A 15,514-nucleotide genomic window follows, 5' to 3' on the forward strand; every position below is an offset into this window, starting at 1 on the left:
CATGTGGTTTTCTATTTACAACATGCATATTTTTTTAGGGAATTGCTAGTGTTCATCGCAAAAGGCTTTTCGCGGCCAGTCTGTCGCACGCACGTTAGACCAGCCACCTCGTGAATGGAGCTTTTCTATATGGGAAACTACAACCATTCTTTATTAATCGCGCAAAGATTGCGATGGACGAATAATTGGTTTGTAAGAGTTTTTTGGGAACTGTAATAACTAATAACCCTTGATTTAGCTTCAATGTCTTTCAGTTACTAATCCTAGTGAAAATATAAGCTTCATATGATGAAAATTATTTGACCAAATAGGGGTGTCAATGGACCCAGCTGGACCGATGGATCCAAAAGATCCGAACATTGGATGGATGTCTTTCATGTGAGCATGAGAAGCTTGACCTGGGCCCACCCACATAAGTCAGAGCGATCCATATCGTTCATCAAAAGGCTCTCGATCTATAGATGACACAAGATGAAATCAGTCGTTTCGACCTTTTCTATTTATCGGATCATATATCCATTTGCAACCCATTGATTGAAGAGTTGGGATAATCCGGCAAGTGCAATTCTTTCCTCTTCATATTAGCTTAATAATATGGGCGACCGAATGAAGGGTCCGGATCACACTAATATTATGTAAGTGGGCCGGATATCCACCCATATAAGTTTTGTCCGTTATAATATACTTCTTGATGTAATGCCAAACTAATACGGCTCCAAGTGCCTCGGTTGTATTAGCTGGAGCTCATGAACTATAAACAGATTTACAAAGCTTTCCTTTCAAACTTAAAATCTCAGATTTTGTGGCAAGAGAAAGAGAAACAGAGATTTGATGCTACAATTTTTCTACTAATATTCCAGTCAATATTGTAGGCTACATGCTTGCTGTTCTAGCTTCAGAACATGTATATTCAGACAGAATCTCCTGAAGAATGTTAAGAGGATGATAAAATCAATAGAACTTCAGAACCCATTAATTCACAGGTGTGAATTCAATGCCCTTTTGATCTTTTGGTGAGTTGATGTTCATATATGAACTTTAGTCTGCATCAGTTTTGCTCATTTCTGCCTTTTTTTCATGGTGTTTTCTTTTCGAAACAGATGTGTGACATTTTGAGTTTTACCAGTCTAACAACTTCTCACCTTGAGAATGTATATATTCACGTTAAATGACAGAATGCCGGGAGGATAAAATATCCATAGTACTTCAGAATACCTATCAGTCCACATGTATGAAGGGTCCGGATCACACTAATATTATGTAAGTGGGCCGGATATCCACCCATATAAGTTTTGTCCGTTATAATATACTTCTTGATGTAATGCTAAACTAATACGGCTGCAAGTACCTCGTTTATATAAACAGGAGCTCATTCATCTCAATTCAACTATTTTTTTCTGCAGAAATTACTAATTTCTGCTAGCCAGATTTATATGTTTTAGTTGAAGATATCAAGATCATGGTTTTGATGCAGATCAAGCATAGATGATTTTTTTATGAAGGAGGGCTTGAAGTGCAAAAGAATAAATCGATCTACAGCTTTGCTAAGCTCTTGAACTGACAATTGGCACTGATTTGAAAGAGAAAAGAGGATCAACAGTCCTGCAGTTGATAAAATGGCCACGGATAACAGATCGGATGGTGATATCAAATCACCGAGCAAGTCTCCTGTACTAAATACCGGTAAAAACTCAGGAAAGATGAACGTCGAGCACAACTCTGGGAAGATAAAAGGAGAACAAGAGAACAAGAACAGTATTCCATTTTACAAGCTGTTCTCACTTGCAGACTCGACAGACGTTGTGTTGATGATCATAGGCTCAGTTGCAGCTATTGCAAATGGTGCTGCTATGCCCCTTATGAGTCTTCTCCTTGGACAAGTGGTTAACTCTTTTGGAAAACCTGAAAATCTCCATGATATGGTTAATGAAGTTTCCAAGGTATATAACTGACGAATAAGCTCCATTATTTTTGTCCTTTTCAACTGTTCCACATGTTTTTCTGTCTTTCTACTAATTAATTAATGATATCTGATACAAATCTTGCCAAATTTAATTATCTAGGTTGATGTGTACTATTTACAATTGGAAAGATGGGGTTAGTTGCAATAGGATTAAATAAGTTTTTCTTTTTCCTCTTAGATCTTTAGCAGACTCCCATGTTCCTTCTGTAGTGGCTATGAACTGGAAATGGGTTTTTGACATTTAATGGTTTTAAAGTGTTACAATTAGTTACTGTGTTATCTGTTTATGTCCTCAGGTGTCACTAAGATTTGTTTATTTGGCTGTGGGGTCATGCGTGGTATCTTTCTTCCGTAAGTAACTGTTTGTGCCTTTTACTAATTTGATTAATAAGGCTCTGTTTATTTCGATGTAAAAATGAATGTAAAATTTGTTTTATGTCTTTACGTCGAAAGAAGGAGCCTAATCCGAAAGGTCCTATAACTCTCTGATCATATGGGACATGCTAATGGCTGAATTACTGAAGACTAATAAAAGCATGTTTGTTCTATGTCAGAGGTGGCATGTTGGGTGATCACAGGGGAAAGACAGGCTGCAAGAATAAGGAATTTATATTTGAAGACTATATTGAGACAAGACGTGGCGTTCTTTGATAAGGAAACAAACACAGGAGAAGTTGTTGAGAGGCTATCGGGTGATACTGTCCTTATTCAAGAGGCCATGGGTGAGAAGGTACTAATATCACGGCATACTACAATCACTTGTTTTCATTGTCAATAGTTTTCTGGTGTGGTGCATAGTCAACATTAACAATTGATTTGTATAAAGGATCGCAATTTATTTCCATCAGTTTCCTTTGAGTAGTTACAAATGGCATTTCGCAGCTGATTTTTGCATGAGAGAGCAGCTACCTCAGGTGAAGTAAATAAATAAGACAAAACCTTCTGAAAAGTGAGCCTGTGTGGCTGTTCTCTCATGCAAAAGTCATCCGCGAAATGCCTTTCCGCAAAATTCCCTAGTAAATCCCATATATACATATCAACAATTGTAAACCTCAGAATTGAAGATCGAATGGCCTTTCCTTTGTGCAAAAAGTCGTTTTTTTTTTTTAAATACCATCACATCCTATGTTAGTATTTCATGGCTAGACTCCAGTACTAGTTTCTATGTTAGACTCCAGTACAATTATGATGACGGATTTCTAATACATTTACTAATTTATACACTTGATGCACCAGAAAATGAAAGAAAAGCAGATTTATCATTGACTTTACTTTAGGATTTTCCAATTAGCTACTGATTGACATTCTTCTTGACTACGTTTACACGTCTCTAATTACATTTTACAGGTTGGAAAATTCATTCAGCTGCTGTCGTCATTTATAGCAGGCTTTCTGATAGCATTTACTCAAGGTTGGCTACTTACCCTTGTTATGCTCTCCTGTATTCCTCCTCTTGTGACGGCCGGAGCAATCCTATCTAGCAGTACAAAAAAATTGGCATCCCGTGGACAAATATATTATTCAAAAGCAGCGGTTGTTGTAGAACAGACAATTAGCTCAATTAGAACGGTAGGTAACATTTGAGCATGACCCACATCTTTACACAGTAATCATGAGAATTTTAGATTTTGACTATTTTATGTGTCTCTGTCTGAGAAAATACCACTGGTATGGTTCCTACTCAGGTGGCATCATTTACTGGGGAGAAGCAGGCTCTAGATAAATACAACACGACTCTGAAGGATGCTTACAAGTCAGGGGTTCAAGAGGGATTTGCTGGAGGATTAGGCCTTGGTTCATTTATGTTTGTCGTATTCTGTGGCTATGCTTTGGCTGTGTGGTTCAGTTCGAGGTTGATATTGAACAGAGGATATTCAGGTGGAGATATAATTAATGTTATTATGGCAGTCATGACTGGATCCCTGTAAGTTGCAAACTTCCACTTCTTTAGCTTCAAAAACTTATTGCAACAAACCACTGAATCTAGAGAAGGGGCGGGGGGGGGGGGGGGGGGGGATGGGATTTTAAGTATGTGTTTCCGTGACGAAAAAAGAGGGAGGGAGAGAGAAGCATATTATGTATGTGTTTCCAATGTTTTCGGACTCTGTTTTGCTCTTAAGTACACTATGTAACTCAGAACTAGTGAACTTAACCATTAATTCCTGCATTTGTGCTTTTGGCTGCTATAGCATAAATTTTAAATTACTGTAATTTCAGTTCCTGAAACTTTGTGGGTAACATTAAGATCACAGGTTTCCTAAATACCAAATTGTTATTAAAAAAAACCACTAGAAATTATGCTGAAAAGTACTGAAAAAGTGAAAATCAATTGTAGGTGTAAATATTTTCAAGCATATACAAATAAACATCTTATAGTATACATTTTGAATCATAGATTGAGAGAAAGGTGAAAGTGACACTACTAACACTGCTTGAATAGCATAAAGCTACAAATAAACAAAAAATTATATATGTATGTACGTATGCATGGATGTGTGTGTATGACTATCATTACAAAATCATAGATGCATAGGTGTAGCCTATCCTACCGATTATGAAATCCACAAGATCATAGTAGTCTCTTTTTGTGAAGTACTTTTCTTTACTTGCATAGTGCAATTCAGGATATGTTGGTCATCTGTCCTATTGAAGCATGATCAGAGCTATACTCTGGATCCTCAAGCTTTTGAAGTCACTTAATTTTAAACATCTAGGACACCTTATTTTAAACAAATGATTGGATTTGTGTCAAAAATTCAGCTACCCATGATTGATTGTACATAACACACGAATGTGTACGTTGATATATGCATGCATGATTAGATTGTGGTTGTTGAAAATTCAACCAGATGTACTTTTTGATCTGCTGACATCTGCTCCGATGACTCAGGTCCTTAGGTCAGACATCTCCAAGCATAACCGCATTTGTAGCAGGACAAGCTGCGGCATTCAAAATGTTCGAGACAATCAAGAGGAAGCCAAAGATAGATGCTTATGACACAAGTGGAAAGAAATTTGATGATATTCGAGGAGATATTGAATTACGAGATGTTAATTTCAGCTATCCAGCCAGACCAAATGAGCAAATATTCACTGGATTCTCTCTCGCTATACCCAGTGGCATGACTGCAGCTTTGGTTGGAGAGAGTGGAAGCGGGAAGTCGACGGTTATCAGTCTGTTAGAGCGGTTTTACGATCCACAATCTGGCGAGATTCTTATAGATGGTACAAATCTCAAGGAGTTCCGGCTAAGATGGATCAGACAGAAAATTGGGCTTGTTAGCCAAGAACCCGTGCTATTTGCCTCTAGCATTAGAGACAACATATCCTATGGTAAGGATGGTGCAACTCTTGAAGAAATCAAAGCTGCAGCTGAGCTCGCCAATGCCGCCAAATTCATAGATGAAATGCCTCAGGTCTCTTTCATAATGATCAACCCTTGTTAGAACTACCATTAATCCATTCTTTTAAAAATATTAAAATCTTGTGCATTTACCAAAATAAACAAAAATGTAGCAAGCGTCCTCAGGTCATTGAGTAGAGTACATTCCTATGACAGATTAACACAGAAGAACAATGCATCCTTTTTCTTTATTCATATCATGAACATTGTAATAGAATTCTAGCATGGTTCCTCATTAGTAGATTTAACTAACATTATGTTTACCTTTGTTATCATATTTTATACTCAGGGACTTGACACCATGGTTGGTGAGAATGGAGCTCAGCTGTCAGGGGGGCAGAAACAGAGAGTAGCCATTGCCAGAGCAATTCTGAAAGACCCACGGATTCTTCTTCTAGATGAAGCCACGAGTGCACTTGATACAGAGTCCGAACGCATTGTGCAGGAGGCACTGGACAGGATCATGATCAACCGAACCACCGTTATTGTCGCCCATCGCCTAAGTACTATCAGGAATGCTGATATGATCGTTGTGATGCATCGAGGATCGATTGTAGAAAAAGGCAAGAGTCTTTCCAATAAATCATAGCTTTGACTTGAACACCCCCCAACCCAAGCCGCACACACAGAGAGAATATTTACTGTCATAACTATCTTGATAACATGACAATTGAATCAACTTATCAGGTTCTCATTCGGATCTACTCAAGTATCCAAGTGGAGAATACTCTCAACTTATACGGGCGCAAGAAGTTCACCATGACTCGGAACAAACTATAACCAGCCAGGACAAGTTGGAAATAGTGTCAGGATCTAGAAGCAGCTTTCACACATCCTCACCCTCATTTGTTCCACATACTGGACTTGCCATCAAAGAAACGGGATCAATGGTACTTGATGGGTCACAAAAATCTAAAGAAGTTCCACTCCGGCGCCTTGTCTCTCTCAACAAGCCAGAGCTCCCTGCCCTATTGATTGGTGGCACCTTTGCAATTATCAGTGGCCTCGTTTTACCTATTTTCGGCATATTCCTTTCTATTATAATTCAAACATTCTTTGAACCACCAACTAAACTCCAGAAAGATTCCACGTTTTGGTCGTTAATGTTTATTGTCCTCGCTTTCACACCATTAGTGTCTATCCCACTCCGAACGTACTTCTTCGCTGTGGCCGGCTGCCGGCTGATAAAAAGGATCCGATCAAAGTCATTTGAGAAGGTGGTTCACATGGAAGTTGAGTGGTTTGATGATGCGAAAAACTCAAGTGGTGCTATTAGTGCAAGACTATCTCAAGATGCGGCACTGGTCCGTGGTCTGGTTGGAGACACTCCAGCACTTTTTCTTCAGAGCTTTACAACACTGATTGCTGCGTTGGTAATTGCTTTTCAAGCAAGTTGGCAATTGGCTTTGATAATGTTATCCATGTTCCCTCTACTAGGCATCAATGGATGGGCCCAAATAAAATTCATGGAGGGCTTCAGTGCAGATGCAAAGGTTTGCTTTCTAACACGAGAATCATTATATATGGGATAGACTATTACAAATATTAAAGTGGGGCTTAATAACTTGCGCAAAGTACCCACATTTGCTATTAACTAGTCCTTCTAATTGTTTGCTGAAAATGATTATTTGTAGGTTACTAGTACGAAATATTGTAGTTCAGAGTCAATGACCCAACGTGCTGATTTGGTGTAGGTAATGTACGAGCAAGCAAGTCAGGTTGCCAGTGATGCAGTTGGGAGTATAAGAACAGTCTCCTCATTCTGTGCAGAAGAGAAGGTCATGGAACTGTATAAAAAGAAATGTGAAGGTCCCAGAAAGACAGGAATACGGCAAGGGTTGATCAGTGGGATTGGTTTAGGACTCTCCTTTTTATTGCTATTTTGTGTCTATGCAACCAGTTTCTATGCTGGAGCCCACCTTGTTGAGCGTGGGAAGACAACATTCACGAAGGTTTTCCGTGTATGTATTCCTTCAATCTCTATCAACTTATTAATGAATATTTGAATGTTTTCAAGAAAAAATAGGAAGAAAGAAAATTTCATACAAGATTACAGGTCACAAACTCGTCAACTAGATACAGTTCTGCCATCCAAGACTAAAAAACACCGATTTTTCATTATTTGAATATCAAAATAAACTATTCAAATAACTGTGAAATATTTGAATGCTGATTCTCAGTTTTTTTCTGAATGATATCGCTCACTTTCAGTTATGGGTAGTTAGAGAACTAATTTGCCTCTCAGTGAAATTAAATCCTAAAATAAGAAAGCCAAGAAATAGCTCTCTCATTAATTGGAACATAAAATCTCTCATTTAGATGCAAGAGACAGAGCAATAAAATAGCAGGCACGAAACCCACTTAAAAGCAGCAGGTAGATCGTAAACAAGGCAGGATCAATTTTGTCTTCCAAAACATTAAATTGGTTCCTGTTTTTCTAACACAGTAAACTCATTGCTTGTTGCCTTATTTGCAGGTTTTCTTTGCTCTTACAATGGCAGCCATTGGAATTACTCAGACAAGTTCCCTAGGACCTGATACCAACAAAGCCAAGGCTTCTGTAGCTTCTATATTTTCAATTCTTGATCTGAAGTCGAAGATAGATCCAAGCGACAAATCTGGAATGACATTAGAAAATGTGAAGGGCGAGATTGAGTTTCAGCACATCAGCTTCAAGTATCCTACAAGGCCAGAAATTCAGATTTTCCGAGACCTCTGCCTAGCTGTTCATTCTGGCAAGGTGATTCTCAATAAATTGATTTACAGACCCATGGTCACTTATCTTAAGATTCTGATATTTAGTAAGATTTTCTCATTTGAGTAGCATATGTTACCAACTCATCATTAGTATAAACTACATAATTGCTTGGATTTAATGCATTTCTTAAGTGGTAATATATGATACATTTCGAGTTAGTGTATGCTTAGACACAACGAAGACATTATTAGAAACAGTTGTGCATATGGTAGGACCCTACATTAAGGGAAGTAGGTTTTAGGTTCTCTATGCTTCTGGCTCTTCTACCTGAGACAGGAAGTAAGCATTAATTCTAACAAAAACCCCCTCAAACACATCAACCAAACCTCCCATTTGTTCGAACAGAGTCCATTTCTCCTAATAAAACTGCTTTGAGTTCTAAATATATTCTAACAAAACAATGGCCTTACACAAGTTTACACTACTTGAGACAGAAAGTAAGCTTCATATGATGACTCTTTCAATTATCGCAACTTGCAACTGAAATCAATGCAACCTGCTACCAAGAAATTTCTTCTATTTTTCATGTCAACTCCACTAGCTGAAATTTTAATTGTGAAAAAGAAGTTGGTAAATTTATTTAATACCTCTTAGTTGAGCATCTATACACTAAGTTTACTACATAGGTGACAACCATCCACAACAGACTGAAGTGCAAATCTGCAATACTAACCTAAAAAATGCTGGTACTTCAACATCCTTTACCCCACACTAACAACAAAAGAACATTAAAACAGCAACTACACAACCCATTGCAAAATCATTTGTGTATCCATTTTACTTAAATACTGACATTTTAGTCTTTTCGCATTCTTCTTCGTTATTTAACATTTCAAGTTTCAACATAGTCCAATTTGACAATGATGCAGTATTTGTAGAGCACAGAATGAGATGGAAAACATGTATTTATGCAATTGCTAAAGACTGAAGTACAACACTAACCTCTATAAGACACCTAGAGAAAATAAAGTACAAATACACCTCGCAAAGCGCTTGCTCTATCTACATAAATACTAACATCATTCACTCATTTGGTTTCCTGTCTATCACTTCGTACAGGTAATTATGGAACTGCCACTTTACCTGACAAGTGAAAATAACAAGAGCATGTGCACTCCTCACTCCTAGCACCTCAATAGAGACTCTGGCTCTGTACTACTTTATCTACATTCTACATAAATACTAAAGTTTTAATTTTTTAATTTTATTTTTTCAATTCTCTTCATCCATTGTACATAGTGTAATACAGTGTTTGTGAAGAAATTATTTCACTCCATCCTAGTTTTCATAACAGTTGAAATGATCTTACACTTCCTGAAAATACTTCTGAAATCCAACAATCTCAATCTTGTCTCTCTCAGACGGTCGCTTTGGTCGGAGAAAGTGGGAGTGGAAAATCGACGGTGATCTCTTTGTTACAGAGATTTTACAACCCTGATTCAGGTCGAATTATGCTAGACGGAATTGAAATTCAAAAGTTTCAGCTGAGGTGGTTGAGGCTGCAGATGGGTCTGGTGAGCCAAGAACCAGTATTGTTTAATGATACAATCCGAGCAAACATTTCATATGGAAAAGAAGATGCCACTGAAGCGGAGATTTTAGCTGCAGCGGAGTCTGCAAATGCCCACAAGTTTATTAGTAGCATGGAGCAGGTAGAAACACTGTGATTCAAATTTTTTTTTTTTATGGCATTGTGATTCAATTTTTGACTTCTTGAAAATGGCAACTGATTTATTAGGAAAGAGAACCAAAACAAAAAAAAAACAGTAGTAATCACACAAGGGACAGAAATTGCCCCTCACGTAACAAATCTTTACAAACCCCCCCTTTTGGCCAATGAATTGGCTCTCTCATTAGCCTCTCTAAATAGGTGATAAAGAAACATCCCTCCCTCTTGAAATGTTTAGAGTTTCATTAATGGTGCGACCATTAATGAAATTATTGACAATACACATAAATGAATTGTTTAATAAGTTGAATAATGGGTACTTCTTACAAGTGATGGGGGTTCTCAATATAATCATGCATGATGCAACGCAAGCTGGTGGATTTCTTTCGGTTCAGGGTTCTGAGATCATGCAACCATTAAATATAACAACTGAGATCATGGGTCATTTGTATGAATAGTGAAACCTGTGTGTACATCAGACTGCACCTAAATAATCGTGAGGCTAATGTTCGCGTTATTTAATTGCCTGACAACTGAGTATTTGACATATCCAGGAAAAAGATAGGGACATTAAATGTCTAAAAACATAGGATTGTCCGTTCAGAGGGTTAGGCACCAAATGGATGGTCCAGATCGGTCAAAGGTGGCCCACCCATGCTATATAGGCAAACTTCATTGTTATCTTACAATTACAGAGAAGCTCTTCATTTCAAGGATTATTTTGGTCACTCTTAGAGCCATTTTTATTTTGAAATGAAAGATGGTTGTGGCTTTGCAAATGACTCATGGGCTTTCCTTGGCATAGTCATAGATCTTCATGCTACTAGGGGTTTGAGTCAAACACTTGATAAATTTTGTTCTTATTATTTCTCTGGAATTTGAATAAGCATGGAAGTTTGAATAAGGGTGGCATTCCTCACTTTACTACATACATCTCCGATTGGTTTGCCATTAAAGGTGGTTATAATTCTCAAAAAAAGCTATCAACAGCCAATCAGAAAAGTATTCGAGGGGTGTCATTCTTAAACAGGGGGCATGGACATAAATTTCACTTGTAATCATAGAGGTGAGATTGTTTTGGACATCAATTTCACTTAATTAATCATAGAGGCAAGATTGTTTTGACTGGCATGTATAGGTCCCATTTAGAGGTGCATGCAACCATGCACATACACTAATATTTATCAAGTATTTCTTTTTTTAATGATATTTATCTAGTATTTCTTGTAATTTGCTATAGTGTCGAAGAACTAAATCGTAATGAAACTATTTACTTGTTTATTTACAAAATGTTGGAACTTGCAGGGCTATGACACATTAGTAGGAGAGCGAGGTACCCAATTGTCAGGAGGGCAGAAACAACGGGTGGCGATAGCTCGTGCTATAGTGAAGGAGCCGAAGATCTTGCTACTAGATGAGGCGACAAGTGCACTTGACAACGAGTCAGAACGAGTGGTTCAAGATGCACTGGACCAAGTGATGGTGAACAGGACGACATTGGTGGTGGCCCACAGGTTATCCACAATTAAAGGGGCTGATCTAATTGCAGTGGTGAAAGGTGGGATGATCATAGAGAGAGGAAGGCATGAGGCTTTAATCAATATCAAGGATGGGGCTTATGCCTCCTTAGTAGCACTTCACATGAATACTTCAACTTTGTAATAATCTCTCAGTCTTCTCTTGTTTTCGGCGGTTTTTTTGTAATGGAATGGTGATGTGCTTCAATTTGTAATAACCTATCAGTCTTCTCTTTTTTCAACAGTTTTTTGTGATGGAATGACTAGCCTTTGATACTGTTTAAAGACAGCAGTCATGCACAGAGAAACCTCCCAATACTGGATCCACATGGAATATAAAAGTCCTCTACCCAAGAGAAATAGTCTCTATCAATCTCCCATCCAAAATCTAAGTAAATGACCAAGGTTTGTGTCGTGCATGGCACATATCCTCCCCTCCTAACCAAATTAATGACATACTAATCTATACATGAGAAAGAGAATAGAGGCACAGTTCTTCATGCTAGTGCCGACTATACATAACTAGTTCATCAAAACATTGATATAGAAATATAATTTATTTTTATTTTTTTGAAATGGTAAATTATATATTGAAGGAAGAGAAACCGAGATGGTTGTCAATGATATAGATATATAATATATGCAATATGAATCCAACTTACGGAAATGTTATCCCATGAAAGAAACCATAGGAATTATAAAATACTCAGTCCATCCAAAAGGTATTTTTTGCCCAAGCTAGGAACCGTACAGGTCGGGCCTATCATTTCATGGTCCAAAGTAGGTGCACTATGGATGGGTCATGACCAAAACCTCCCCAATCCTAGCCATCCAATCGGTGGAATTTTTTTCCCATTCACTGTGGACCATTGGCAATATTACTTTTAACTGTACCTTCCTGACCGACTGAGACAATTACCAACATCAGATAGGGGTAAATTGTGGCGCATGGCTCATCAACATTGCGGTCCGCTAGATGGAATGTCCACAAAACCTGGAAATGGCGCCACTTTCAAGGTTTGCTGGCCTAAGGGTAATGCACAATTCTTCTTAAATATATGACCAAACACAAAATGCCAATGTCCCCAATATCAGCTGAAAATCCCCTTCAAAGACATGTTTCTAGCAACATTTATTGTCTGAAGATATCACAGAGAAAAACAAATTTCTAAAAAGAAATTAGAATGATTTTGAGAAAATAAAGAATAAGAAATTCTTTACTTTTAACTTGCAGCCAAAAAGGTCCAGCATTGTCCTAAAGCAAAACAAACCAAGTGAATAATGGAACAGAATAAAAAATGAGTACAGAAGATAATTAGTAAAGTGGAGAATCTAACAGCACTCATAAACAGACAAGATGTAAGGATTACCAAACTTGAATGAGCATGAGAGATACACAAAAGAGGAGCATTTCAAAGATAGGAAAATTGTTACCCATGAAAATGATAAAAGAAATAACTAACACAATCTCTCTCAATCTCCAGCAATCCATAATTCTCGTTTAAACAATCCTATCAGATAACCTTGCAAATATCTTCGTAGTCGACAGCCTGAAGCACCCTCCCATCATATATACCTTTTTCTATTTGAACCTTAGCACAATAATTGTCGGTGTCAACTGATATTAACCTAGCATTTGATCCGCGATATGCGCCATTCACTATTCTAACAAGACACCCAATTTGCGGAATCACCGTCTCGAGCTCCTCCTGATCAACCCGGAGAACATGGTTGCTATCAAGCATCTCAATTTCTCCAACATACTTCTCTATAACCTTAATAACAACCCCCTTCTTTTTATAGTACCCCTTCTCAGCCAACGCATTGCTCACGACTTTAACAACAATTCCTTCACAGAGCCAGTAATCTTTTCGATTACTCCGCTCCTTCGCCATTTCTTGCTCTTTCATCAAATCCTCTATAGCCGATCCACCACCACCACCTTTCATCTGGGCACCACTGTTTTTAATTTTCGGCCCATTCTTCTCCGTTTCAAATTTTTCAAAAACAATTTTGGAACTTTCAGCAGTCTCACCAACAACCGATTTCGAAGATGACCCAAGAGAAAATGCAATCTTTCCAGCTTGCTCTGATTTCAACAACAGTGCATCTGATGACACCAATTCAGTGTTCGCCGACACAGGCATTAACTGTTCAGCCCTTTCAATCTGTTTAATTATCGCCCGCTCCTGTTTCTCCTCCTCAGCAACATCAGACTTGTGGCGTTTGTTCTTGAGCCTTTCCTTAAAAAGGGTCTCTGAATCTCGATCTATATAAGTCATAAACCAACCTTTAGGGGTCTCTTCAACCTTGCATTGTCCAGTTCGACCCAAGTACTTAACAAATTCAGTAAGTGTTGCCCACTGTGTTGAGTTCATATGTATATGATGGCGATCAGCAATGTACTCATTGTAAACAACAGTGGCCGCTACACGGCTAAATCGATGGCTCCTCTTTATGTGCTCCATGAATGAGCGTTCGAATTCCTCAGAGTATCCATCGACTATACGGTTAGGGTTTTGTCCAAAAACCAGCATTTGGCGCTGATGGCTCTCGCTCATACAGTGGCATTTGAAGCCGTTCTCATCTCGGCACTGTTTTTGGCACATCTGACAATACCAACGTAGCTTCTGAAGCCCCTTCGCCTTGATTCGATTTGCAATTGCCTTCGGGGTGAGGAATTCGTTCTTCCCCATCGATCTTTTCGATAAAACCCTAGTTTTTTTTTTTGGGGAAAACCCTAGTTTCAAATCCGAGTTCGTTCTTAGCTTCTGAAACCCTAGTTTCAAAACTTGCTCTTTTCAATATTTGAGGGAGAGAGACGAAGGTATACAGAATGAATTAGGTGAGGCGAAGGTTTCTCGGATTGAAACCCTAGAAATTGAACAAAAGCAAAACCCCACGTCTAGAGAGGAGAAAAGAGAGAGATTTTGTGAGGAGAGAGAGAGAGAGAGAGAGAGAGAGAGAGAGATTCCCATAAACCGGCGGCCTTTCCTTCCTCAGGCGAAGCTAACTGAGGCCGGTCTTTCTTTTGGGATGGAATGCCCGATAGAATAATTGCCCAGCGAGTTTGTGAGAGCTTTTTGGGAAATATAATCATCTTTCTAACAACAGGGAGATGATAAATTCGCACCCCCTTTAGGATAATTCGCTACCCTTGTAATTTGAATTAACGTCGAAAAGAGTTAAATCTGCCGCATACGGCATACCCTCGTTTTTTTACGCTTTTTGACGTCAATTCACGGTGTGCGAGTTATCCTACAGAAGGGTGCTAATTTATCATCTCCCTCAAAGTAATATCGTAACCGAGTTCGGGACGGAGAGTGGAACCGAAGCTTTTTCAGTTTTTCTTTCCTGAAATGGCAAAACTACCCACTCTAATGCCATGTGACATGTGGGGATTTGTTCGGTTGTCACATGCATTTTAGAATCCAGGATTTCTTCAAGATTGTAGCTAAGAGACGAGAAGAAGCGGACTAGACGTCATTTTTGACTCGTTTTTTACTACCTGCCTTTCTTTTCGACAGGCCCAACAACTGAATCATTTAGATCTTTGAATAAGGTAGGCCGCACTTTATTTTTTAAAAAATATTGGGAAAAATACACTTAGACCCCTGTGGTTTCTGACACATTCAACTCAACCCCTAATGTTTAAAAAGTTACAAGTAGACCCCTGTGGTTTCAATTTGTATAAGGTAGGCCGCCTCTTTTGAAACACTATTAACGCTAATGAAGACCCCATACACCCCTCCAAACCCCATACCCAAATCCAAACACTTTTAAAAACACAGTGAGCCCACATTGTTTGGATGATCCAAAGCGTTCATTTGATGGGCCCTGACATAGATAGGGTGTGCCAAAAAAATCACCTCCATAGGATCATCCTAACCCTTCAATCTGTGGACGAACCGTCGACTGAGGGGGTCTACTTGTAACTTTTTAAACGTTAAGGGTTAAGTTGAATGTGTTAGAAACCACCGGGGTCTAAGTGTATTTTTCCCAAAAATATTTATGTTCCTACTTACAGACAATATATAAATGCACATTTATTATAAAATTAATTGGGACCCAGCTTGTTTGAAGATCCAACCGTTCATTTGTTGGGCCTCAATGCAAATAGGCCTTTCTCATAAAATAATGTCCATAGGATGTTCCTAACTCTTCGATCTGTAGAGATTTATGATGATCGATAGATAGGAAGGTA

General features: G+C 38.4%; 2 protein-coding genes across 3 annotated transcripts; one reads left to right on the forward strand and one right to left on the reverse strand.

Moving 5' to 3' along the window:
- The first annotated feature begins 1,340 nt into the window (after nucleotides 1–1,340).
- Nucleotides 1,341–11,552, forward strand: LOC143852374 (ABC transporter B family member 11-like). The gene is made up of 12 exons (XM_077361757.1): nucleotides 1,341–1,940; nucleotides 2,260–2,314; nucleotides 2,518–2,693; nucleotides 3,311–3,532; nucleotides 3,649–3,887; nucleotides 4,854–5,379; nucleotides 5,656–5,929; nucleotides 6,054–6,859; nucleotides 7,061–7,327; nucleotides 7,843–8,106; nucleotides 9,486–9,776; nucleotides 11,099–11,552. The coding sequence occupies exons 1-12, from the start codon at nucleotides 1,617–1,619 to the stop codon at nucleotides 11,453–11,455; spliced, it is 3,801 nt and encodes a 1,266-aa protein (XP_077217872.1). The 5' UTR covers nucleotides 1,341–1,616; the 3' UTR covers nucleotides 11,456–11,552.
- Nucleotides 9,085–14,425, reverse strand: LOC143852373 (DNA/RNA-binding protein Kin17, conserved region). 2 transcript variants are annotated; one of them, XR_013236768.1, is made up of 2 exons: nucleotides 12,745–14,425; nucleotides 9,085–9,738 (listed from the first exon to the last, which is right to left on the reverse strand). XR_013236768.1 is itself a non-coding variant. In XM_077361756.1 (1 exon), exon 1 carries the CDS (start codon nucleotides 14,004–14,006, stop codon nucleotides 12,825–12,827), a length of 1,182 nt encoding a protein of 393 aa, XP_077217871.1. In that variant the 5' UTR covers nucleotides 14,007–14,424; the 3' UTR covers nucleotides 12,656–12,824. The 2 variants fall into 2 exon arrangements, 1 of the variants encoding a protein (XP_077217871.1); XM_077361756.1 differs by lacking the exon at nucleotides 9,085–9,738 and having other exon boundaries at nucleotides 12,656–14,424.
- Between the last annotated feature and the right edge of the window lie 1,089 nt (nucleotides 14,426–15,514).

This window comes from Tasmannia lanceolata, unplaced genomic scaffold (genome assembly GCF_043159265.1).
Source record: "Tasmannia lanceolata isolate RefF3 unplaced genomic scaffold, GAP_Taslan_0.1 ptg000019l, whole genome shotgun sequence".
Classification (NCBI taxonomy): domain Eukaryota; kingdom Viridiplantae; phylum Streptophyta; class Magnoliopsida; order Canellales; family Winteraceae; genus Tasmannia; species Tasmannia lanceolata.